The sequence below is a fragment of the Larus michahellis genome, chromosome 1 (genome assembly GCF_964199755.1).
Source record: "Larus michahellis chromosome 1, bLarMic1.1, whole genome shotgun sequence".
NCBI lineage: Eukaryota > Metazoa > Chordata > Aves > Charadriiformes > Laridae > Larus > Larus michahellis.
In genome coordinates this window covers 93,853,141-93,879,359 of record NC_133896.1, presented here as the reverse complement: position 1 = coordinate 93,879,359, position 26,219 = coordinate 93,853,141, and the positions used below count along the sequence as shown (strand labels likewise).

Sequence of the window (26,219 nt, the reverse complement as noted above, 5' to 3'; positions counted from 1 at the left end):
TTCAGCTTCAGCGTGTCACCAGGAAAGCTTTAATTGGGTACTTGAAAGTTAAAAATAATGGTGGTTTTTTTTTTTACTGCATTTCCCAAGTTACATAGGGATGATCATTTTCATGGCTCGGTGGCTGCTGGAAATGCCGTTCTGTGCTGGGGCACTCTGGATAGCCCGAGTCAACTGTGCCACCACACGTAGGTATGCTGGATTTGCCTGTCTTCACTCACTCATTGCAAGCGACAAATACTTCTCTTTACTTGCACTTTGGGTTGAAATGGCTTTTCAGAGGCTCCCAGCACTTGTAGTAGTTTTTATCTAGGCAGTTGGAGGTCTGGAGGCCCCATTTGGTGACGGCCAGACTGAGGGACGATTCGAACATGAAGGCCTGTTGAGAAGAGGGAAGGTAGGTTAGGGCAAGAGAGCAAGAGTTTGCATCCAGGCGAGGTGGCTCTGCTCTACCACAGACAGGAGTTGCGCATGTGGTCCAGCCCTGCCAGGTTCTGCCTCCATCCCGATCAACCCAGGGGGAGAAAGCTCTTCAGAGCTGGCATTGCAATGCTGGTGTGATTCCCTGCATACCCGGGAAGGATTCCCTGCATACCCGGGAAGGCTAGGTTGTTCCAAAAGCTCGAGTTCAAGGTCTGTTGATGATCATCATTAGATTTTAGGGGGTAGAGAAAGGAGGACCATTAGGGGTTTCGTTTCTTTGTCCATAGGCTAACACAAAAATTAAATAAATCAGTATGAAAATTCCTAGCTTCCTGCTCAGGCAACAATTTATGTGGGACGATGATCAAAGCTGCCTGGCATCGCATGTCTCCAGGGGAGCTCCTGGGAGTTGAGTGGTGCTGATCGGTAAGGGAGGCGAATGCTGCAGCTGTTTGGTCCAAGTACTTTTCCAACTTGCCAGCAAGAAGCTAGGCTGTACTTGGAGAGCGGCACAGCCGCAGTGTGCCATGCTGTATTCAAAATTTTACCATCTCTCTTGGCTCCTTACCATGGTCCCTTCTGCAACCCTCTCAGGTTCCAGCTTGGCTTTGCTCGCCTTCTCAAAGCAGTCAGCATCCGGCCCGTGAGGAGTCATCATGCTGTGCAAGCTGCCCCCTCCAGGCTGGAAGCCTTCCTCCTTTGCTTCGTAGTGGCCTTTGATGAGCCCCATGAACTCGCTCATGCAGTTCCCTGCAGGAGGCATAGAGAAGAGGCTGCAACCCCAGCTGAGCTGTGAGCTCCTTGAAGCCCACGAGCTAAGCTGGGCCAGGCAGTGGGTGGAGTGGAGGTTCCTAGGCAGGGCATCACAACAGAGGACATCAGGGCTCCTACAGGCAATGCTTGTAAAGCTGTATAGGTTTTATTCCGCTCTTAATTATCTGGATTCAGAAACTGGCAGCTCCCTAATGAAGGTGCATTGATGTTGGTAGACGTGTGTTTTTCCTACCACCTGGCGCTGTGTAAGTACGGCACCTGCGTGGTGTAACCTGATATTTACAGACTCGGATTAGAGATCTTAAAGTGCTGGAAAGAAAGTTCAGTATAATCATCCCTGTGTTACAGGCACTGAGGCATAAAATGCCTGGCCATCAGTCTGGTGAGAGAGGCTGCTCTGCTCTCCCAGGTTGTAAGCTTGAAATCATTTTGTTCGATATTCTTCTACCACCTCCAGTCCAGCCAGGTGCTTTCAGTACTTTATGCTTTTGATTTGCGCATCATTTACTTATTTCTTGAGAGCCACTGTGTGCCCAAAGACAAGGAGCCAAATTCATCTTTCCCCAAGGAAGAATACTTTTAAGTAGACCCTCTGAAACCAAAGGAGTAATAAACGACTAACTTAGGTAAGGATGGCTGTATCTAGTCATTCAGTACTCACTGAGTTATGCTCCCTGGAGTACTTTAGTACTTTAACAAGTGCCATCCCAAGGTTTCAGCTTTAGTAGACCTGATGTGACTAAACAATATGGCAACTTTCTGCTTAGCGGTCAGTTTCTGCAAAACCAGGACACGCTTGTGTAGCTATGTTATATATAGCCCTTTTTAACCACTAGTTCAGTCTTTGTTAAGTACAATCCAGGGTCTGAAACATTTAACAACAAAACTAATTTGGCTCAAAGCAGACTTGGCCTATATACGTATGCAAACATTTATTAGTTTTCATCCCAAGTTGTCAGTATCTCATGTAAGACTGGATTGTTATGGGCTTTTCATTGAACTCGCTCACGTACTGCACTTGGTGTGCTCAGACGGCTGTACAGACCCTAAGAGCTGGAAATCCAACGCGTCTGCAACTGGACTCATGCTACTGCTTAGGAAGAGTGGGCTGGTGAGCAGGAAGCCAGGCGAGGACTTAAGAGATGAGCTGAGTCCAGTTTCTTATTTGTTCACAGATTTCCTACCCGCCCCAAGAACTTAGGCGCACCTCCATTCCCTGTCGGTAAAATAGCATTGTCCTCTACAAGCAGGATGCTGTGAAGTTAAAATCACTTAGTGGCCGTTAGATTCTAGGTCCCACTGAAATGAGAGTCACACAAGTACTCTCCCAGGCACAGGGGAGATATATGGTATAAAAGCTGTATCAGACACATTTTTCAACCTGTGGTGCAAAGACCCTAGGACTAATTCACAGGCTCCAGGGATGCAGAAAGGTGACCAAGAGAAGTCAGTATTTATGAGCCGCACAGACACCTTTGTATGTGAAATTGTTACCACGTCTAGGGGGAAACTTCGGGCAAAGCTAAGGCTAGACAAAAGCCATGACTCTGAGTGCACCAAAGTTCTCTGAACACAGGCTTTCCACTGCACCTGAGAAGAGGAGGCAACAAGGGATTTCTGGCAAACAAAATGGGCCTCTCGTAAAATATCTGGAGAGAGGAGAGTTCAGCAGCACTGAGCTCATGCTACTCCTACCCCAGGGTTGCTCGGTCCTGTTATGCCTCTCTAATGGTACAAGACTCATCACCGCCCTAATTTCAGAGGGAACTAAAGTGCAGTGTCTTGATAATTAACTGTTGTGATGTCTGCCTTACCCACTCAAGCTCTGCCCCTCCATGGCTGGGCTAGAGTAGACAACCAACCTGCTCATCACTAATTTACTGCTCAAGCCTATGGCTGAGATACTGTGGTCAAGTGAGTAGCTGTGGTAGATACGGGTACTCTTAGCTCACAACACAGACAGAATGAGAGTTATTTCAACCATCTTTTACCACAGACTAAGCAAGGTCGAACAAGTTTATGTTGTTCAACACAACGTGTCTGTGGAAAGTTATCACAGCTCTGCTGATGCCCAGCAACTTAATCATGGTAAGGTGGCTGTGTGTCCCACCTTTTAGGGTCTAATAAAAGAGGTGACTGTGACCTGGCACTGTCCCAGCCAGTCAGGAGACACGTTTCCATGTCACACATGGAATCATTGCGATTGAAAGCAGAACAACCGGGCAGGACTTTGCCTGTGGGATTTACTCAGATGGCAGCACAGCTACCTACGGTGCTTGCAAGCGCCACTTAATTCTGCCAGCCCCCAAGACGCTTGGAAATATGTCTAATAGCAAGAGGAGCTGGCTATTAAACTGTGGTTAGTAAGTATGCAGTAAGTAAAGCCTCTCAGCACTTCAAAGTAACCATAGGGCGTCCTTGGTAGCTTCTGAGATGGGGCCTTTTAGCTGTCGACAGAAGGGGTGCAGCATGAGCAAGCTTTCCCCCTCAGTCTCATAGAGCAGGTTGCCTCATCCCTACCCTGGAAGGGCGAGCCCATGTGGGCAACTGATTTCTAGCATCTATTTGGCGCAACGTGTGGCTGTGCTCTGCCAAGATGAAATAAAAAAACTGCCAAAAAGAAACTGTCTCTGGTGATGGCAACCAAATCCCCCCCAAACCAACCGGCTGCCTGAGAAGGAGCTCAGTTCCTGATCTCTGACTTCTTAAATGCCAGAGGTACCTCCATCACTGTGCAGATGGTGAAGAATGGCTCAGGAGAACCAATTCAGTCCCTTGCTGTAACTTTGGTCTCACCCTGTGAGTGGCCTTGGGCAGCTCTATGTCTCTCTCTGCTTCTCGCCACCTGTGAAGTTGTATTTTCCTTTCTCCTGTTCTTCATCTATGTACTCTAATAAGACGCTAAGCAATTCATGGCTGGACGACAGGACAATTTCTGACGCACTTGTGCAATGCCAAGTTCAATGTGCACCCGGTCTCAGTGGGAGCCCCCTGAGTACAGACGCATCCACCTATGCAGACACCGCCAGCCCGTCACCCCTGAGTTTTCCTGAGATGCTCTAAATAGGAACATCTTTGGGTTTGTTCGTTTTCCAGGGAGGACTGACTGACTCCAAGAAGCTGACTCTAACTGTGCCAAGGGCAAAAAATCAGACTGCTTCTTCCCCGCTCGTGCTCTCCAAATAAATGGAGGCTTATTTTTTCCCTGAAATCTTGTACTCAAGCATAACCAACAAAGAGCAGACGTACGGTGGTAGTATGGTGGACGGAAGGTGTTGTTAGCTACCCCCCATCGTGGGGGGAATATGACAAAGTCAGCGAGTGCCACCCCAGGACGAGTCGACTTGGCTGTCAGGACAGTGAAGATAGAAGGATCCTGAAAAAAGCAAAGCAAAAAGCATGAAACAGAGCAGGGCTCTGAGCTGTCTGCTCAGGTCATCCAGCTGGTGAACCTGACTGATACAGCCTCTCCCTCACCAAAACACTTTTACCACCTCCACCTGGTGGTATGGGTGATATTTGTGACCCTGCGTGACAGCACCCAGCATCTTGATCCCATGCTGAACATGGGAGGCCAGTGGTGGGACTGGATGGTTCTTCCTTTAGGCGGCCTTGGAGAGCCTTCCCTGACCCAGCAGAGGTGCCCCTGCAGTCAGCAGCACAGATGCAGGGGAGGGACAGCCCTGAAAGATGGAGTACTGTAATACCAGGAGAAGCCTCCAGCACCTCTCCTACGACAGAACCGTACCTCTTCCTTAGCCAGTTACAGAGGACAGGAACATGCTCCGGTGGCATCTAGCCTCACAGCCCTGTTAGTTTACAAACAGGGGGAACAACACACAGAGAAATTGTGGCTTGCTTCAAGGATTTTTGAAGCCTCTAGTCCTGTAAAGTGATTTTCTGGGCTTTGATCCCAAATCCATCCTTCTCCTGGCAGGTTTTTCTGGAGTTTAAACAATTCTTTCTGGTGGTTGTCTCACTAGAAATTCTCCAGTCTCCTTGCACACCCACTTGCAGAAGCAGCGCCAAGAGATGGCATTGCTGTGGGCACCTCTCCCACTGGGCTGGTTTCCTTTTTAGAAGAGCTGCTCACATTAGTTTTGGCTTTAGTTATTTTCCATAAGATCTCGAAATTATTGCAATGAAAGCTGCCAGCTCTTCAAATGAATTTCAGTGCTGGGCTCAGAAGAACCAGGGGAAGGAGCCTGTGCCATTGCAAGAAATAAATCAAGGCAAGAATTTGAAGGAAAATTCTTTTTGCTGAGTTGCACCGTGTGTGTTGGCTTCGGTATTCAGCTCTCTTCCAGGGTGCAGGAATTCTACGCTAAGCTGCATAAAGCTGTTTAAGAAGTGGATCAACCTCCAGTTATGTCTTTGTACCAAAAAGGAGGTTGTCTTTCTCTACAAGAGCTTGGTTTGGGCCCAGAGAAAGCAGCATAGGAGATTTCACACTGTTTCTTAGAGCGCAATATATTTTTTAAGAGGCGCTAAGCCCATGGAGTTCAGGGTGCGTTTGGATGCTACGGTGCCCACGCAGCATTGCTCTGCCTTGCCCAGCCCCAGAACTTACCGCGTGGTCAAAAGCAACAGAATTAATGACCATGAATTTTTCCAGATGGTATTTGTATGGCGTGTAGTTCCCGTGCCAAGCTACAACATTGAAGGGGGAGAAATCCTACCAAAGCAAAGAGACAGAGGGTTACCATACACAGCCCTCCGACTTGCTGCACATGTGCAGGGCACTGCTCTTTCCCAAATTAAAAATGGGTTTTGTGGAGGTGAGAGGTACACCGGGAACCTGGAGCACGAAGCCCTTTACGCGCAGCCCGCCACTGCAAGGAAGTGTTTTTTCTCAGCATTTCCACTTAGTGAGCCTCATCCCTCCCTCTGGGGTTTGGTCTCCAAGGGCTTTTGAGTGCCCAGGCAGTGCTTGAACAAGGCCAGCTGCAACACTGGCTCTCTGGTAAGGAAACCCTGGCTTTTCACAACAGCCCCAGTTCCTCTTTTCTACTCTCTCACTATAAATGTATGGAAACAGTGAGGGAAAGACCATCTTTGAGTCTTTGGGCCGCAAAGTCTTCACAAACACTTTTTTCTAGGCTGTGGAGCCTCAACTGGGAAGATGAATGACCCAACAAGGCAAGGGCTCAGTCCTGCTCCACTTGACCCAGCAGGACCTCCTGAGACTACATGCATGCTGCTGAGTTGCATATCCCAGGCCATGCCCTGGCAGTCGCTGCGCTTCAGCATTACCTGTTCTCCTGGGGCATCCTCACCTGCTGGGCTGCAAACAGCTTGCCCTGGTACTTGCTGATCACCGTGTAACCCCCTGGCACTTGGCGGTCCTCGTACCATGCGACAGGCACCAAGAAGTCACGCGGGTTGGCCAGGCCGTTGGCTCCTGCGAAAGAAAGAGAGATGCCAGAGCCCTTTGGGCAACCTGCTAGAAAAGTGAGAGGCTGGTGCAATTTCCTGGCTTTGTGGGTGCCCTTCTGCATTGTGAATGACCGTACTGCTTCTTGGCCCACCACAAAACCTGAGAGTCATGTACTTCTTGTGCTCCTACAAGTAGGTAATTGTAATACATCCGAGCGTTTAAGTCCATGCTCCCCTTATGTGACTAAGACAGGTATCCCTTAGTCGCCTTCTGAACAAGATTAGTACATCATCCTCAATTAAAGGCACACAACAACTAGGAATTAAGCAAAAAAAGGAGGGTGAATTGTTCTCTGCTCCTGGACATCCTGCTGGTTGGACACATAGCCGTGCAGAGGTTACGAGGCATGTCATGAGGGGGCCAAATACATTTCTGAATGCTTGCAGGAAGAGTAGTAAAATAAGGGCTAGTGATACCTACAGACTCTGGGCATACTGAGGGGTTGGTTGTCGTGAGGAGTGCATTTTCAAAGTGTAAAGCACCGTATGGGTGCTGAAGTATTCTTCTTCTTCTCATTAGTATTATTGTTACGAAGGGTTTTTGAATTTCTTGGATAAAAATGCAGACATTACTACCTGCTGCTAGGGTTTAACAGTCAGTGCTTTTCTCTAGCTGTCATTTTTTTCAAGTGAAAAGTGAAGTCAGAATAAAGTAAGACTGAAATACAAAGGATCTTGGTCTCCGAGGGGAAGGCGGGTAGGTGGTGAGAAGAGGAGCTCTTATAATTACCACCTCCTGAAAAGGTTTACAGGCAAGTGCACTCATTTTCTTTTTCTTCACAAAGTAAACGTTATAATAGATTCCTGCCTTCTGGAGACCGAAAAAAATCCCACCCCAGTCTAACAGTGTCTGAAAAACTAGCTAATGGGAAAACTTGTTGCAAACAGGCTGGGGCAACAATATCAATAATCAAGTGGAGCAGGCACAGAGCGCGAGAAGCGGGTGAAGGCAGGTAACCTCAGCTGGCTGAAAGGAAAGCTGCTGAAAAATCACTGTAGGCTCGATGCGGAAAGAGCTGTGCAGTGTACGTCACACGGGAGAGATGCTCGAGACGGGTCCCATTAAATGGCTGGTTCCTAGGGGGCTAGTTCCCCCCTGCAGGAATGACCAGCTTCAGATTGACTATGGCTATGAGATGTTTACAAATGCCTTCTGAATGCAGATGGTCCAGACCAAGCTGGTTACTGGTTGGTAATACCTAGTCAGTTGACTTCAAGCATAGCCAGTCTTTTAGATCTCACTGAGAGTTATAAAACAAGCCCAGTCAGGGAGGTAGCGGGGGAAGCAACCTAAAATGAAAAACAACCACCAACAAACCACCAGTCTGAAGATGGGAAACTATTGTTACTGGGTTTGTAGTTATTTTAGCCGTTGCAAGGGAAGTTTCTTTTCCCTTCCCTGGGGCAATCTTAGTAGCACTAACCAGGAGGTGTTTTCCTGAGTAAGAAAACTTTGGAGGCAAATACTGCAAGGATAAGGAAAGTGAAATAACCTGAGCTGAGCACCGCCAGAAAGCTGGCTGGGAAAACACAGAGGGGTCGGCAGGGCTTCAGATGCCGTGCACCCTCATGATAGCTTTGTCACAGCAGCAAGAGACTGTGTCTTCGCGACCTGCGACATTGCACGGACCAGGAGGCAGCTGGCAGAGAGGATCCGTAATTTCTGAGAGCTAGGCCTGTGCTCGGGGAAAGCAGATCCGCCCTGGCAGCGCAACACGGAGATGCAAACGTGTTGCTGATCCTAGTCCTGTGCTGCTCGTTTTATTGATTTCTAATTCTCCAAGAGGAACAGCTTCTGACACTAAGGTGTTCTGGCTCTAGAGCTCTAAGGCACCTCTGATAACAGGGGTGGGGGAAAAACACTACTTGATTAAATCTAAAATGGGGCTTCAAGAATATCTGTTGACTCTCAAATCTGCCTTTCCTTTTACCAGGTAAATTCTCCCTATTAACTCCAGTTTATGCCATATCCGTAAGTAAGAGGCATTGGTGATGATGGCCTTTTGAGTTTCTTTTGGTAGGAACAGGTTCAGAGCCAGCAGCTGGGGACTCCCGAACCAGAAGGAAATAGAGAAAGTGGAAAAGGGGGTGGGAGAGAAATAGTCACTTCAGTCCCAGGGGAAAATTGGGAAAACTGAGCTGTCACATTTTTGGGGGAGAACGCTTGCTCTGCTGGGGAATAACAGTGTTGGGATGGAAAGTGTCTTTGGGAAGAAGCGTGTGCATGGGAGGAAGTATTACATAGGAGATAAAAGGCTGGATTAGGGCTTGTAATTCCTGGCTGTATCTATGAAATTCACTGTAGCTCTGATGGGAGATTGTTACCGATGGGTCCCAGATCAGGCAGCTCAAAGTGTGCCCCATACACCTCCAGGATGTAGCCTCTGGTCTCTCCAAACACCTCCACGCTGAAACGCATTCCTTGCTGGAAAATAAAGGAAGATACTAGCATCCTCACAGGACTTCCCTGACAAACCACAAATAGCTGAATGCGGGAGCTGGTTTGCTCCAATGTCAGGCTCTGAGACACAGGCAAGGTGCAGCCAGACCTTACCTGGATGACACAGATTTCGTTGGGCTCCACTAGCATCTTCCCAAACTCGGTGGTGATGAGCAGTTTCCCTTGCTGGGGCACTGTGGAAACAAAATGCAGGCAGAAAAGCTGAAGCAACGTGGTGATTGCCGCCTTCTCTGTCCCCCAAGAGCACCAGGCTCCAAGGAAGAGCAATGGGCCCTTTCTGATCCTGCTTCACAGCAGGACCGGGCTCCCTCTCCCATGCAGAGCCTTGCAGCAGAGATGCCCATACTGGAGGGAGAGCTTCCAGACCAGCCCCATGGCCCCCACATCGCAGCAGGTCATCCAGCACCTCATGCTCCCTTAACATAGGGTTTGTGCCACAGTCCAAATAAAGGAGACTTGATATATTTGGGCTCATACCTCTCAGTCTCATGATCTTCACGCAAAATGGTGCATGTGCCCATCCTTGTCATGACTGTGGCAGTGTGAGATGTCTGGGAATATCTAATTCTCCCTGCTTCCTGAGGCTAGAAGTAATGCTTCGCTAATGTCTGTGTTATTTTCCTTGACTGTCCTGGTGCAGAAGAGCTCACATTTTGACTTTAAAAACTAGCAGATTTACAAAACCTGCCCTGGCACTTTTACTTCATGGTAGTGAGGGAGGTGAGCGAGAACAATTTAATAGCTATTTGATGGGAGAAATGTTTCTTTTGGTGACCCCAAGGCATGTCTGTCCCTTCGTCAAGAAAGATACAAGTAAATATCAGGCTTCTGATACTGCTCAGAATATTTTTCAGTGTGTGTGCACGTTATGTGCCAACCTCAACACTCATCGTGGCAGTCTGGTTGCCTGGGGCTGGCGGAGTGCAGGAGCTAAGCTGCCGTGCCAAATATTCTTGGACTGAAGCAGAGAAGGCATCTAGCTGTAAGCTGTTCAGAAATCCTGAGGCTTATGTTTTCCAGAAAACCTCCGCCTGTGGTGCGCCTAATACCAATCTGGGGAGCGCTGGGAAACGATCCCTGAGCACCACGCCAAGGAAGCTGGGTCACTGCTCAAAACCAAAGTTGAGGTCTGGCACAGATGGGCGCTCTCTGAGCTGCAGGAGAGCGGCGCAAGCCACCCGACAGCCCAGCTGGTGCCAGGCCACCGAATCTGGATGGCATGAGGGTGCAGCCAACCCTCTCCTCAAAATCTTGGCTGTAGGGACCAAGGCTGTGGAGGAACAAAGAGGCAGGCAGGTGGCAACCCAGATAGACCCTCGTGGGAGAAAGGAAAAGCCAGAACATCAACTCACCAATCAGGAAATCACCATCCGAATTATAAAGACATCTAAAGAAAAAATAAAACAGGAAGGTCAAGGTGCCATAAACACCAGGCGCTTGCACATGCCACGACCACAGCTGTGGAGGTCTGAGCTAGGAGACTGGTGTGGCAGAGGTCTCCCCTTCAGCACCCGAAAAGCTACTTGTGGGTCAGCAAATGCAATATACAGACAGGGGCAGAGGAGGCAGGGAGGTTTAATGTGCACGCTCTGGAAGCAGGATCTCCTCTGACCTCTGCCAGGTCCCTGCCTTTGTGGCCATGGGTGCATCAGGCGCTGTAAACTGGGGAGCAGGGCTGACTTCCCCCATGAGCCGTTGCAGGGGGTAGCAATGACCACCAGAGCCTGTGTACGTGTTGACCTCTGAGGAGCATCTCTGGTCCCTGGGATGAGAGCACCTGAATCCAACGTATCCCCTCTTGCTGCATCCCCATGCCCAGCTCCTTCCTTCTCTTGGTGGCTCCCCACCCACTCCTCCAGTGCTCAACCGGGGAGCACAACTTGCTTCACCAACACCTGACGTGGACACCATGGACACCTTCGCCTGTGCACACAGGCACACAGGGACAGAGACAGCACTGCTGGGAGCAGCTGGACTGAAGCACCGCGGTGACAGACATACACAAGCAGGCAGCCAGCCTGGGGCAGCCCAAGCCTCCGGCGTGGCACTCACTGACCTGTTGAGCATGGAGGTGTTGCAGATGAAAATATGGACGGCGATGCCATTGCGTCCTCTGGGCTCACCGGCGCCGCACAAGGTGTGCAGCCCCTGCGGGCAAACCCAAAGCATGGGGAGTGAGCGGCAGGCAGCGGGGCAGGGGACAGACCCCTTTCCTCCCCTCATCCCACCCCCTTGCTGGGGCTCACCTCCCTCTCCCCGCTTCCCATACCACTACCAGCCTTCCCATGGATGGCCTTTTGCCAAATGTGTTGGCTTTTCTTTAATATTTTAGGTGTTTCTTAAAAATCCATGTAAGCTGGTGTTTTCCAGCCCAGGGACTGGGGAGAGCTGGGGATTTGGGCTTTTTTTGGAAGAGTTCCTTGAAAGCCGATGAAGGTAATAAGGTCCACTGTCAGTTGGTTGAAATCCGGGATCCTCTCCCCTCCCACGGATACTCTGCCAGCCCTGCGGTGTCAAAACCACTGCTGTTAGCCCAATGCCGAGCATCCCATGTGCCCCACTACCCCCCCAAGGGGAAGCAGAGATGGAGGATCCCCAGATGCCCAGGCCCCCCTCAACTTACGCTCACAAAGTCCAGCTTATTCTGAGGGACTTTCGGGATCTCGAAAGGTTTCCAGCGCAGCTAGATTGTGGCAAACAAAAAGCAAAAAGGCGGTGGCCAGTGGTTATAAAGCAAACAGTGGCAATTTGAAAGGAAGTAGAACCCTGCACGCTCCCTGCTTCCCTGCTCTCTGCTAGCTGAGGTAGACTCTCTTTCCTCATTGCCTTGCTTAACTTGGTTTACAGGTTTCTTTTGATTTATGAAGCTTTTTTTCCTTTTTAATCATAATTTTGTGAAATATTTGGCAGGCTTGTGTAGTGCCAAGGTTTAAAAAAAAAAAAAAAAGTCCTATTTAAAAGCTGTCTCTTCCTTTATTACTAACAACACTGTTGAGGGCAAAGAAATTCAGATGCGCCGGCTTTCCACATCCAAATTGTCACGGTCCTGTGCTCCACTCCCTGCTGGATGATTCACTTCATCCATGAACCAAGCATATCACTCCTGTTTGCTCCACCTCATTTTCCCCACATCCGAAGCAGAAATATCTCTACCTGCGTGAGCGGGAGCTCTAAGCAGCACTAATTACTTCTTGCAAAGCCTGTTGAGATCCTCAGGCAGAAGGTGCCAGAGGAGTCCAAAGTATTTACTGCCTCTAATATCGTATTAAGGTTTCGGCTTTGCAGCTCTTGGGAACGAGGTGCTGTGACTGACAGCCCCTCACTGGGGTGGGGGGGTTCAGTGCAGACCAGCCCAAACACCCCAAATTAGGAGGATGTTGACATGGCCAGCTGCCAGATATATATCCCCTGCATCGATACACTTGACCCCAGATGAAAGTGTCTGTGATTCTGGGCATCCACGAGAGCATTCTCTTGCTTTTAGCTACCCGACCTGGCAATTCTTGATACGTTTTTAGGCTGGTGCCCTCAGAAAACAAAGCTTATGGGACTCTGTGCCTGTGCCTGCCTCTCCCACTAATTTTGAACTATGTGAAATTTCAGCTAAATTTGAATAATTTCCCCCATGCCTCATGGAAGTTTTCCAGACCCAAATCAAAATGTGGGTGGCCGGGCGACTTGTCAGGCTCTCCTGGAGAGCCGGCCTTGGGAGGAAACAGGGAACTGTGCCCAGCGAGTGCATCTGCCAGTAAAGCTGAGCGAAGCAGGGGCTCATCACTAATTAATCAGCTGCACCCCAGGCCTGGCCCCGCAGCTTGGCCCTCTCCGCTCTGCTCTCTGAAGCCATCTGCTTCCTGAGGGCATCCAACCACTAGCAGCCTTGGGTCACCTGGGTTCAATCCATCCCTTGTTCCTTTCTCCCCCCCATCCCATCTGCTGCCAGGCAGAACCGCATTTTCCTCCCCAGGACACCCGGGCGGCTCCGTGATGGTGCCTGCTCAGGGTCACACTGCTGGGGTGCCTGGCGGTGGGGAAGAAGCTGATGGAGAAGTCACATGTTCTGGATGGAGAATGCAACACACCCACCAGCAGACCAGATGTGACCCTTGCAAGGTATCAACACCTTACTGATGAGCCAGTAAGAGAGCGCTGAACCTCAGGTTTTGCTTTTGGACTTCTTTAAAGCATGTTTTCCTTTGGTTTCCAATCCAGTCTTCCAGACATGAACCAGAGCCAGCGCAAAGCATGGTCAGAAGGTGTTCCTGAGCCTGCTGCCACCCCCCGCAGTGGGATCTTCCCCTTCCCTGTTGATTTCATGGCAGCTGTGAAGGCCAGTGGTGACATCTCAATGTGAACTGTTCCTCTAATGGTTCATTTAAGCCTCCAGGGCTGGAAGTTGTGACCCACTTGACAGAAACCATTGGGAAATACTGACAGAAAGGACACAGGGAGGGACAAAGACAGAAGACCCTGAAGACTGGGGGGAGAGACAGACAGGGAATGAGAACAGGCAAAAGAAAGGAAATAAATGTCAGGTATAAAGATGGTCTTTTCTCACTGGGGAATACAGAAGATGACAGTAACTCTACAGATGAAGTAATAAGTATAGTGCAGTTCCTACATAACAGCTTCATTTTCACTTTGGTCCCTGTGGGCACCTCCACAGCTGTCATTCCTGTGGGACAAGGAAAGTGGGAAAAATGATCCAGCCCACTGGTTGCAACCAAAAATGGTGTCTGGCCCCTCTCCTCAGAAACGCTTGCAAATTGCTAAGCTACTGCCCGGGTCTGCACGCCATTCATCTGGTGTTTCTCTGCTGCATTGGGCTTTCACTGGTGCAAGAGAAGAACAAGTGCCCTGAGCAGAAGAGAAGTCTAAGACAGCCAGCGGCTGCCAGTGCCTGGTGCTTAAAACAAGGAAGCTTTTAGTGTTGTTTCCCTGCTGTATGATCTGTGAGCCTCCTGAAATACAGCACCTCGGTACTTACTATTACTTTATAGGTTTTCTCTCTCCAAGGTTTGTCCAATCACTTTTCGAACCCACCTGGATCCTCTGGCAAGAAGTTTCACAGTTTATGCTTTTATTTATTTTTTAATGTGACATTCGTTATTGGTATTCATTTTCTTCCCATCTCTCAATCATAGTTTCTCTTGGTCATCTCTGTTCCAGGCTGGAGAGCCGTCTTCTGTTTCAGCATTTCTTGCATGGATGTCGCTCCATATTTTTTCATCCTCTTAGTCCCCTTTTCTGTTTTGTGCCCTGTGCCTTTTATAATTCTGCCATTGTCTTTGGGCAACATTAAGGGATTTTTTTCCTATTGACTTCAATGAGCTTTGCATAAGGTACCTCCATATGTCCATCCTTTTAGATGGATAATGATCAGGAAAGCTCCTTAAATGAGCTGGGCGAAACACAGAGCACTGCAGGGAAGTGTTGGTCTTGTCCAACCAACTGAACCTGGCCTCTGGCTCTGGTTCAGAGAGGATGAGAAGGGAAGGATGAGAAGAAACTGGATGGCTCCCACTTGCTGCTGGGAAATAACCCCTCCGGGTGAGAGAGAGAGTGGGCAAGAGTCTCATTGCTGTTCTTTTAGGTAAAAGATGTATTACACGTAAATATCTTGAGATGTTTGAGAGCTAGGCATCTTGGAATTACCGTAATCATAAATAACCGTAATGGTAGATGCGGGCTGCGAAAGGGCGTCAGGGATGGATGAGGTGGTAACAGAAGTCATTGGAGCTTCATGTAGGAAGGAGCACCAAAGGGTGCTAAATATGAGCCTGTCACCGCTCCTTGGTCAGTGGCTGGAAAACATATTCCAGCAGAACTGGGAAAGTATTTAGACAAATGGCAAGGCTGCTGGGAGACTGGAAATTAGCTAATGATGATGCATCAAAGGGCAAAACCTGAGAGGAGTAAAAACCGATGACCGTGATATGATGCTGAGAGGAGAATGGCAGGAGGAGAGAGTCAGATTAACAAGCCAAATGTTCTGGGGCTGGCAGGGAAGAAATCATGATTAAAGATGATAGCGGGGCTGTAACAGAGGAAGACAAATGCCACGTCTCTGTGTGACTCTCCAGAATGAAGCTTGATTTCCCATGAGGCCTGCAGGGAAACAGGCTGGCAGCCAGCAGCCTCAACGAAAGCATGGGGAAGGAGGGGATGGATGGCAGAGACATGCTGCTGCTCTACCTGCTGGGCTGGGGCATGATGAGCCTTTGATGGGGGAAACTGAAGAGGAAGAGGGAGCAGCCTGAGGGGTGGCCAACAGGACCCCCCAAGGGAGGTACTAGATAGCACAGACCAAACCCTGTGACATTGCAGCCGTGCTGGGAGGCAGCACAAGCATCCATCAATGTGGGAAGCAACAATCTTCGAGGGCTTTGCGTCGAGGGCTGTCCTTCCTTGGATGACCCATAGGTGAGGAACAACAGCTGGCAGAAAGGATCCAGCTCCTGTGTTGGCCAGACCCCCAGCTTCCTACTGCTCTCCTCAGACCTCTTGCAGCTCAGTGCCTTTGCACCCCTGATTAGCTTAATATTTGACTGTCCTCCTGGCAGGACCAGGGCTCTTCCCAGCACGGTTACCTGGTTGGGGTCAGGCTCAACTTCATCCCAGTCATGTGTCAAGTGGCCCTCCTTGAGAGGTTTGAAGGGTTTGTGGCAGACTGAAGGTAGGATCCGATACAGCCAGCTATAAAGAAGGAAAAGACCTGGATTAGCCTGGGGAAGAGGTTAAATCCTCTGAGTGGTGGCCAGCTGATTGATCTTCTAAAGGTATGAGTAACATTTACATTGGTGGCAACTGGACCAAAAGGTGTATTAAATATCAAACACCAGCTCACAGCCAGAGACTTCCAGAGAAATGGCTTTTTATTATAGGCTCTAAATAAAAATCTATGCTGTTATATGCAGGTAAATGTCTATATGTGTGTTTACATATAATTACGTATGTTTACATTCACACACATGTATATGTATATAAAAATAAAAGATACAGCTATCTCTGAGGTGGAAAAAAACCCTATTTAAACACAGCTACAAAGCAGCTCAGACAAAACAGGGACAAGCACAGTATCTAACTACAATACAGAGGAGCTTTCAGGAGGCAGAAGGTTCACAGCCAGTGTCTGAATTTGGGTGGATTACTGAAAGTAGCATCCTATGCCTAGCTGGCCACACCCATAGGACCACCAGTGAGCTGATGCAGAGTCCGGATCACCAGAGTTTTATGTGGGATGACGCTTCCTACTGCTGTAGGAGGTCCCCCATGCCCCCACCCCTGCCTGGGACCGTCACTCTCCTTCCTTGCTGTCTGATGTGTCCGCGGCTGCAGCCCCTGCCGCTCCCACCACTCCGGCAGCCATGGCCGGCATCCACACACCACACACCGGCACGGCCAAGCCCGAAGCTGGGTTTTTAATCAGGTGGGAGAGCAGAGGTAATCAGGAAAGCCTGAGCTGGGCAGGGCTGCCAGCGCCTTTGATGTGTTAACAGCGGTGGTTGCAGTTTGGGTGGGTGGGAGAGGGGAGGAGGGAGCTCTCCCTTGAGAGCTGGAAAATTTCCATCAAGGACATCTTCGTGCCGCAAACAATGATTCATCCCTTTCCCACGCACACTGCGAGCTGGCACCAGCCCGGAGAGCAGAGCTCTGCTAGGTAGCTCGGATGATGCATTTGCCTTTCATTTGAACGAACAACAGAAGGGACAGAAGAGCCACCATGGGAGAAGCAAAACGAGAAACCCATCTTCTGCAATCTGGTCATAGCTGGAGCACGATGACCGGGACAGAGCTCTGGGATGTTTGCTGCCAGCTGGAACAAGCTGTCCCCAGCTCTGCTGGGAACGGCGGGTAGTCACCAGAGTGCTGGGTGCCTGGCGCTGCTCTGAGCCCCTGGCCAGCCCCAAACCAGGTACAGCCTGAGCTAGTGCCTCACTGGCCCTGGCCAGTCTGCAGGAGCATCCCTTAGGAGGAGGGAAGAGTCCTGCTCGGAGGCTCGGTTTTGACACTGTCCGTCAGGTGCTTACCAGTGCCGGTAGCAGCAGTGATGTTTTCTCAGTGCCATCAGGGCTGAGACCCCGAGGTTGTTTCACGCAGCACACAGCCCCCTCGAGACCCTCTGGCCCCCATGAATGTCCCCTCCCCTTCCTCTCCTCTCTCAGAAAACCATTTTCTTCCCCATCCTGGCACCTTCTTTTTCAGCATTTTCACAACCCACTCACCCCACCTGACCGCCCTGCCCCTCTCCTGTGGTTTTCTGCCTTTGCCCCTCTCCCAGCACACAGTGGAGGTTTTCCGATGCGTGTTTCTTTGCCTCCACCCACCCAAGCTCGCAGAAAGCTCTGGTGGCACAGAGGCAGGCTCTCCATCGCTCCCCGTCCCTCACCCCAAGCTCCCCACGTCACCCACCCGCTGCCGGGAGTCACCGTACCTTCGCTTATTCGTCGGCCGGGGACAGGTGAAGGCAGAGCCCGAGAGCTGCTCAGCGTACAGGCCATACGGGCAGACTTGCGGGTTATTCTGAGTGGGAGGAGAAGGAAAAATAAGGAGTAAGAGGCAGCGGCATGGGGTTTAGCTCTGGAACCCCCATCAGTGGGCTGCAGACTGATGCCATGGGGTGGACTGTGCTCCTGAGCCTGTGCATCAGCCCCAGTAGTCGTATCTCCTTGCTCCCGTGAGGCTGAGTGCCCTGAGGGTACCAGCCAGGCCCCAAAACCCATTCCCACATGCAAGAGGCTTCAGAAGTGCCCTAAAGGAGTCGGCGCAGCCATTGAGGCAGCACGCCTGCTGCTGGAGCAAGTGGTGCTCGGTAGGGTCAGCGACAGGAGCGTCAGGGAGAAGAGGGTTATTCCCGATGCTTACAGACTGCAAAGCAGACCATCATTATGCACAAACTTTTTTGGGACCAAGTGTTCAGAGGGGTTGCCCCAGACCACTATGTCTGTCTGGCTTTCCAGAGGGCTGATAACGACTCGCAGCAGCTGCACCTTTGTTTCCTCCCTCCTACACACTGAAGGTCCCCTTCTCCTCCTGCCCTCTGCCCGGGGGAAGGATGCCCAGAGCGGGGATTTTGGTAGCGTGCTGCTTCCTCCTGCCAGTGCCGTTTGCTGCCCAAGAGTAAGAGTGACCTGTGTGGGAGTCTTTGCTTTTCCACAGGGCTTCTGCGCAGCAGCAGTCCTCCTTTGGAGTACAAAGGGGGCACTTTCCCCTTTGCAGAGCCGTGGGTGTGACTAGCACAGGTTTAGCAGCCCTTGTGAGTTCATAACTGAAGGACAGATTCCTCCTTTTCAGAGAACAGAAACGAGACATTTTGATCTAAGTAGGCCAGCGTCTATTTGAGATCAGCAAGAAGCAAAGGCATCCAAGAACTGCAGGAAATACCCCGGTGGGACAGTCATACGCCATTTGCTGTCCCATCTCCCTCCTGCAAGGTCTAGTTTAGCATCCTCTCGTCCTGCTGCGGCTGAGCGGATCAGCCATCCATACAGTATCAAACGCTGCCCTGACAGGTGGGCAGGAGGAAGAGGTAAAGCTCTCATAATGCACGCAGCTTCCAGCCCTCAAACTCCATCTTGTCGGTACGGGTATGCAGTGAAGCAGGGGGATCAATAGCCCTTGTCATTTTTATCTTAGCCAGCACTACTGCAGATGCCAGTCTTATAAATACTGCAGAGGAGAAAGGATCCACCCCTGGGACTGGAGACTTTTTTTGTCTAATTTGTTTTCAGATTTTTCTATTAACTCTTTTGACACCGAGTCCAAACTCTGTCCAGATGAGGGTACCTCCACCAGGAGCTGGAGGGGTCTCCTCACCTGCAAAGTGGTGCTGCTCTGGGAAATCACGAGGAGCACATCCACCACAGCCCACTGCCTATTCAGACCAGCAGTCACCGCTGTTGATCTCCCAGTTTTAAGGGGCCTCTTTCTTACGTCTTTTCTCCCCCCATCTGCTGTAGCCAGTCCCAGAAACAAGACACCCCACCGGCTGAGCCATCAGTCTGATCCAGCACAGCAGTTTTTCTTTCTTGTAGGCACACCATAGGCTGCAGTGCAGACCTAGGGGGTATACATACGCATTTCATGTGTCCTAGTGTTGTGTGTTACTGTCCACACTGACACACAACATGTAGAACATCAGAACCGGGGGGATCCAGCAAACTCAGGAAAAGCGAAGGGTGAAGTTCCCTATTTGACCTGAATTCTGCTGGCCGCCTTGCACAGAGGATGAAGAGGAGCTGACTTGCACCAAGGGGTGCCACTGACTGAGCGTAAAATGCTGCCATCCAAGTCCAAGGGACTGCAGGGCATGCAAGGGAGGGCACAGTCAGCCTCAAAACACCAGCAATAAGGAGATGAGAGAGCTTTAATTATTCAGGGTTTCATCCTTGCCTCTGCAGACCGAGTGGCTAGCATCACACGCGTCACTGTTCCTTCCCTTAAAGCAGAAAGACCCAACGTAATTTATTTTATTCTAACATGCTCAGAAGTTACTTACTTTTAAGAATGAATCTCTCGGCTTATTACTACAGGCGTTCATGTCCCCTCCCTACAAAGAAGCTGCTGTCCTGACAAAGGCTTCTAAGCCAGCTTCACCAAACCCAATTCCTACAGGAATCCCAAAAACCGCATCTCCTGCATGATCATGTCTCTCTGCCAACCTTCAAACTTCCGCTCCGGTTTATTCCAGAGCTGATGGCTTCCTTCTCGGTGCGGCAAAGACACTTTTACTGCAAACTCCTTTTGGAAAAAAAACCCGCTGTTGAGCAGAGGTAATTCAGAAAAGTCTTAATCCCCTAGGTGAAACTTGGAAGCTCACAAGTAACTTAAAAATAGAAAGCATGAATGGAAATCTTTAATTTTGATTTTTGCCAGCATGTTATTACAGTCCTGCATAAAGAAGGCTCCTGGAGACTTCTGTGGTGGCAGAGAGAAAGGAAACATGTTAAGATGAAAAGAAGCCCAGGGAACAGATATTCACTCTATTCCATGTCATTTTAATAAAGCGCTTAAAAAACCTCAGTACCTGTCCCTCTGGTAAAGCTCCTGGACAGCGTGGATCCTCAGAAACATGTTCATTTCCAAATCCTGACATGTACTGTAAAATAAACCACACAACTCGTCAGTGTTTTGAATGAACAAGCAAAACATCTCCAAACAAGCCATCCATTGCTTCCCATGCTTTTTTTCCAGGCTCAAGTCATCAAGACTTTCCCAAGTTATCTACTTGCGTATTGCCATGGGCCTCCTGGGTTGGCTTCGTTGTCTAACCGCATGGTGGACTAGGAAGGACAGACAGGATTTGCTCTTCTGCTACATCTGCATGTACATTTTGACCACATCTGCACCGTGAAGGCACTTGAGAAATATACCAAATATCGCATACGCAGTCAGCCTCAAGAAAAACAGGATGGTGTATAGAAGAACTATGCATCAACATTACGGAGGTGGGCTAGCACCATCCTGACTTGGCTTGAATAGCGCATGTTCCAACATCTGCAGACTGCCTTGTAAATTCATGCACTGAGTCATGGCCTTTGGATGCTCAGGGACTGAAACTGGGAGTCATTTGGTTGTTGAATTCTTGCCATACGTCCCCATGACCACCACGAAAAAGGTCAGGATGTAGTTGGGATGAGGGAAGAAAGGAAGCTCTGCTGGGACTCACACTGTGTTACTGATTTGCCCTAAATGAGTATCACCCCGTTGGGCGTGAACCATCCACCATGGTAGTAAGCAAGAATTAAATCATTAGCAGGTGATAATCTGATTTTCTAGGGCGATGCATACCCGAGAGACCCATGGACTGAACAGACCTGCATGCCCTCCCATGCCTGCCCTGCCTACGGCCGCTGTGGTCTGAGCATGGCTAAAAGCCACAGGACCCCACAGGATGTGGCTCCCAGCTTTGCGGCACTGAGAGTAGCCCTACAGTGAACCTGAGACACGTGAGGGAAGCAGGTATAACAGAGACCTTAGCTTCGCACTGACAGAAATGTAAAGACAGTCCCTCCAGATGCTATAGAAAGGTATGAAGCAACTCAGCTGAACTCTGCATGAACGCAGAGGTGTGTTGGCAGCGATCAGTGGTTCGGCTCTGCGGCTTGGGGAGAGAGTTAAATATTAATGCTTCCTTCTATCAACTGCGAGAGTAGCCGGGCTGCTCGTCTGCCTTCAAGCAGTGGCTCTGGGGTGGCAAAGCCCAGGCATCCCAGCGCTCGGCTGACACATGCGTGCTTGCGGCGACAGGGTGGCTTCATCGCTGCGATGCTGCTGCTCCCCAGCAGCTGCCTCGGGGCTCTGAGGAACCCCAGCGAGCGGCGGGCACCCTCCGTCCCTGCGGTGCGACACCCCAGAGGGCAGAGGCCTGACACGAAGGTGGAGGCACAAATCCCCCATCCCTGCTTTATTATATCCTTGTAGTGCCTGGATTAGTTCCCCCAGGGTTTCTCAGCCTTGTGCAATTTGCATCCCTCCCTAGAAATTTCCCAGTGTGGCAGACACTCGGAAAGCAAACCTGAAACCTCCTGACAAGCCGTGTGCTCTCCTCCGGCACCTTTCAGCGACCCATAAGAAAAGCCCATTCCCAGGAGGAAGCCAGGCTGGCTGGAAGCCCTGCTTAGCCTGAACCTGAAAACAGCTCGGTTCCTGTCAGATCAGGGAGGCTATTTCTCTCCTTCTTATGAACGAGCGTACGCCGCTAGGACTCTGCTCTCCACTGGGTTCTGCAAGAAGCATATTGATATGCAAAGCAGCAGGTCACCTAAGCAGCCTTGGCAAATGTATTGTACTGGAGCGGGTTTTTTTTCTTTTTTTTTTTTTTTTTTTTTTTTTCTCCCCTCGTTTAAAAGGAAATGCAGCAATATCTGATGGGACTGCAGCAGTTCCAGAATTAACCGAGACCTCCGCACTGCATCCTCCTCTACCTGCAGTGTAGAGGTGGTTGGAGCGTTTGCCTGAGGGACAGCCTTGAAGAACAGGGGAGGAAAGGAGGAAGAGGAGGAGAAGGAGGAGGGGGGCATGCTTATTTTCTGGAGGCATAGCCAGCAGGGCCCAGAATGCTCTGCCATTAGCACAGCAAGGAGAGGGTTAATGCAACATGCAGGCTGCTTTGCTTGAGCACCACCTGAAAAACGCTCCACTGAGCTGGTGGAGAGCTGGGAGGGGATGGTTTGTGGTTCTTCGGTGGGTTTGCGTATCTGGTAACCAGCGTGTGCTCCCCGACAGCCCCCTGCCACGGTGCTGGGGCGAGGGGGAAGGAGGCACAGAGGTGATATATCCATCCCCCATCCTTCAGGCTAAACAGCCGGTGACCTGCCCAGCTGGCCTGCCCTTCCGCATCCACAGAAGCCCCTTTACTTCTGCTTGCTGGGATTAGGAAGGGGGTGGGGAAGGAAAGAAAAGAAACTCAGCAGCCAGCATCTCATGCCGGCAGCCGCTGTGTGCCCGTGTTGGTGCTGCACGGCTCCTCGCCAGCCCCAAGCACAGCCATGCAGGCAGATTCCCAGCGGGCTGCCAGCCGGAGAGCTGCTGCCTTCCTCGGCTGGGCATCACCGGGGGCTGCAGAGCTGCTGGTTCTCGCCCAGCGAGGAGGCAGGGTTGGGGCAGGGGAGCCTAGTCGGGGAGGAGACGGTGTTTGGGAGAGGGTGGCATCACCCCACTGCCCCCAGGGCCGGGGCAGAAGCTGCTTCATCATTGTTTGGTCAAATCAGTTCTTCTTTGCCAAGAAAAGAAAAAAAAAAATTAATCCTCAGGTAACTGCATCGAGGGCTGAAAAAAAAGACATTGGCAGGACTGCAGCTGCGGGAGGGGAGACGTCGTCCTGCTGGTGATTTATCACCCTGTGTGGCTCCAAGGCTTTGCCTGGATGCTCAGTGTGGCTTTTCTCATTCACTCGTTTTATTTTGCCTTTCCCTGTGACAGACCTCAGAGAGGCTTCTCTCCTCTCCATGCCCTTAGGGTTTGGTGTCAAACACTACTTGGGCTGGCAAAAATAGCTGCGCAGCTGCGCATCCAGGGCTCTGGAGCACCACAAGGGGACCCAGCGGATGCAGGTCGGTCAGGAACAACAACACAAGGGCCAGGCACACAATGGCCCTTCTCCTTGCCGACCCTCTGAGCCCGCCTCCACCTCCCAGTCTGCGTAGTACAGGGTGGCCCCGAGCCAGGAGAAATGACCCCTTTCTGCCTGCCCGGCACCGACACCGGATCACCCTTCCCGTGCAAAAACATCTGGAGAGATGGAAACCAACCCTTCTTCTCCATGGCACGGCGATGGGTCGTTAGTCCAAACTGACCTCCATCTAGGTCCCTGCCTGGCCTCCATGGTTCCTAGCCACGTTGTGAGTTACTCCAGGTCGGGTCGGTTGATGAGAACTATTTTGGTAATTGAGCTAGTGGTTTCATAAAACAAAAAGTTCTCTGCGGTCCTTTGTTTTCACTTCGGCTTTTAATTCCTGCTGTTGTTATTTTGTTCGAGATCCTGTAGCTTTTTATGCAAACGGGATCTTAGGAATTCATCTGACTCCACTTTGTTTTTTATTTTGTCGTTTTTCAATAAAATGGGAGAGATAAAAGCCTGGCACAGCATAAAAAATTCAGCAAAGCTCATTGATTGGGATAACCAGGATGCAAAACAGAGTGCTCGCAATGGGTGTCATGCTCTGACCTATAAACCATAACCTTTTGTTCACCGGATTAGACAGCAGGCATGGGAAAAAGGCATTTGAAGTCTGAACACATAGACTGCAAAATAATTAAGGCCCTTCTTCAAACGCTGCATAATACATTTCTCTATCAGCTCCTGCTGCAGGACACAGGAAAACAACATTCATCTCTAGACAAAAGGCATGGCACTTCGTATCAGCTCCGTTCAGTCAACACCGGAGCATCTAACACAAACCCGCAGAAAGAGGGACATGAGCATTTGGGGCGATGAGCAGAGCAAGTCTTTCACCTTCTGCATGGGGCTCCACAGCCTCTTTGCGGGGTTGAACCAAAGCACCCACACCGGAGCTCTGCCCTGGTGCTGCCATGGTCCTGCAGGGCCAACATCCCTGGCAGGAGCTGACGTCTCCCCGATGTCTGACCAACCCTCTGCTCTAAAAGTACCGGGGATGGTCCAGGGCCAGGCCCTTCCTGAAAGGACCTGCCCAGCTCCAAGGTGGGTCAGGGCACTCGGTGGAGGAGGGAAGAGAGGGATGGACGCCAGGAAGAGCAGAGAGGATGGGTGAAGCAACTCTTTCCTAGGAAAGACTCAAAGAGAAGATTGGCTGGGGAGAGGTGATAATGGGGTATGGATGTATGTGATATGTATATGATATGTATATGAGGGGAGATGCTGGCAGAGCAGCCCGTTCCTGTGGGCAGCCCTGGGCAGCCCCATGCTCAACCTGTGGCCAAAGTCATACTGGCCAACAAGGTGCTAGGGTCTGCTAGGGATGAGTTGGAGACAGGGACATGGAAGATGCTGTCATGACCGTGACCAACACCTGTCGGCCACTCATCTGGAGTGGTATGGGGGCAAGGCTGCCCCCAATGCTGAAAGAGGACATTTCAGAGCTGTGGGGTGTCAGGGACAGGCAAGGAAGAGGCGCAGTGAAATTCTACTGTATGAGGAGACAGGACTCTTCAGAGAGGCTGGCCCTGGCGCAACGACAGCGAGGTGACGATGAGATTCAGGGCTGTGAGCCTCATGTGAGCCTGGGCGTGAGCCACCCGCCACATCCCAGCCTTCTCCCCAAACTCCCCCATGCTCTGGCAAATGGTGGTGGGGAAAGCTCCTGCTGGCTGCCCCGCTGAGGCTCGGAGAAGAGGGCATGGCCGGAGCCCCAGTGTGCCGGCATGCCCTGTGCGGGGCATTGAGAAACTGCCCCAGGACGGAGCTGCTGCTCCCCTGGGCTGCCGGGGAAGATGGTGGCCAGGGTTGCAACATCTGGGCAGATGTTGCCAGCCAGATTTCATAGGCTGAGGGGGAAACACCCCCCTGGCAGCCGGGGCAGGAGGAGGGGTGCGTATGGAGGGCGGGGGAAGGACAAATTCCCCGATGAAGAAGTCCTGTGCTGGGACAGGCTGACCAAGAACAATTTCCAAAGGAGGAGAAAAGGGAAAGAAAAGCCCATTGGTAGAGGAAACACAGCAAAAACCTTTACCCCAAGAGAGCTTTAAAACACACCCTGAAACACAAAAGAGGGCCACGCTGAAGTGAAACAGACGCCAAAAATTCGGTGTCAGCGGAGAAGGGGTGTCCACAGCCAGCACTGGTGGGTCGCAGGCGCCCAGCCCCTTACCTGCAAGCCCGCCATCCTCCTCCTGGTCCTCCTCCTGTGGGAGCAGACACAAACCCCAAGCAGGTGTCTGGCCGAAGCAGCCCGCCAAGCAAAGCCTGCTAGCCAGTCGAGCGAGCCAGGCCGATGGCAGGCTGACAGTGCTGGAAGTGAGAAAGTCCAAGGGAGTTTTCAACCTGTTTGCTCAGCCCGGTCTGTGTTTAACCAAACGCCAGCCCTTCGCCGCAGAACCAGCCCCGGGATCGATTTGAAGATAATAATGGCGGGGGGGGGATGAGTGGGAATGGGTTTCCTTGCCACTCTTTTTCCTCCTTAGATGTTAAAAAAGGGGTCGTAGTTCCCACACATAGGGGGAACGCCCCCCCCCTCACCCCCCCCGAGGTGTTTAAGAACAAATAAAAGTAATTTTTGCAACTGTTTTATCAGCTTCTTCCATAAATCATACCTCTAGCAACTTTCATATTCAATCCTCTAAATGTGTAACAAATATGTGTTCATTATGCTTCCGAGCTGTGTTACATTGGGGACAGAAAGGATCACATCCCTGTCCTGCTGAAGGTGGTGATACTTGTGAAACACGTTACACAGCAGTTTGGGGCCAAAAGCCGAGGAGGATTTTGTATTCTGGTGATTAGAGCTAGTGAGGGGCGCTTACAAATTCTGAAATATTAATATTTTTCAAGAAAGCTGTTGCTGAGGCAGGAGCAGCAGCAAGCATTTAGCTATAGAATACTAATGAAAGTAGCTCTGCGTTTCCAGAAGCTGCAGAAAAAAAAGATCAATTGATTTTATTTGATTTTTTTTACTTTGAATTCTCCTCTCTCCTTAAAAAAAAAAAA

The 26,219-nt window shown here is 50.6% G+C and overlaps 1 protein-coding gene across 1 annotated transcript; it reads right to left on the bottom strand.

The window, feature by feature from the left end:
- HGD (homogentisate 1,2-dioxygenase) lies at positions 1-25,511 on the bottom strand. The gene is made up of 14 exons (XM_074593697.1): positions 25,384-25,511; positions 20,121-20,192; positions 17,529-17,617; positions 15,685-15,790; positions 11,718-11,777; positions 11,151-11,242; positions 10,447-10,481; positions 9,188-9,267; positions 8,959-9,058; positions 6,474-6,598; positions 5,768-5,872; positions 4,447-4,573; positions 992-1,173; positions 1-379 (listed from the first exon to the last, which is right to left on the bottom strand). The coding sequence occupies exons 1-14, from the start codon at positions 25,396-25,398 to the stop codon at positions 248-250; spliced, it is 1,320 nt and encodes a 439-aa protein (XP_074449798.1). The 5' UTR covers positions 25,399-25,511; the 3' UTR covers positions 1-247.
- Positions 25,512-26,219: the final 708 nt, after the last annotated feature.

Excerpts from the sequence above, each read along its gene's own strand:
- HGD (XM_074593697.1), bottom strand. Across the intron at positions 17,618-20,120 it reads GAGCTTTACCAGAGGGACAG|AATAACCCGCAAGTCTGCCC; the intron begins GTACTGAGGTTT and ends CCTCCCACTCAG. Across the intron at positions 5,873-6,473 it reads AGCTGTTTGCAGCCCAGCAG|GATTTCTCCCCCTTCAATGT; the intron begins GTGAGGATGCCC and ends TTGCTTTGGTAG.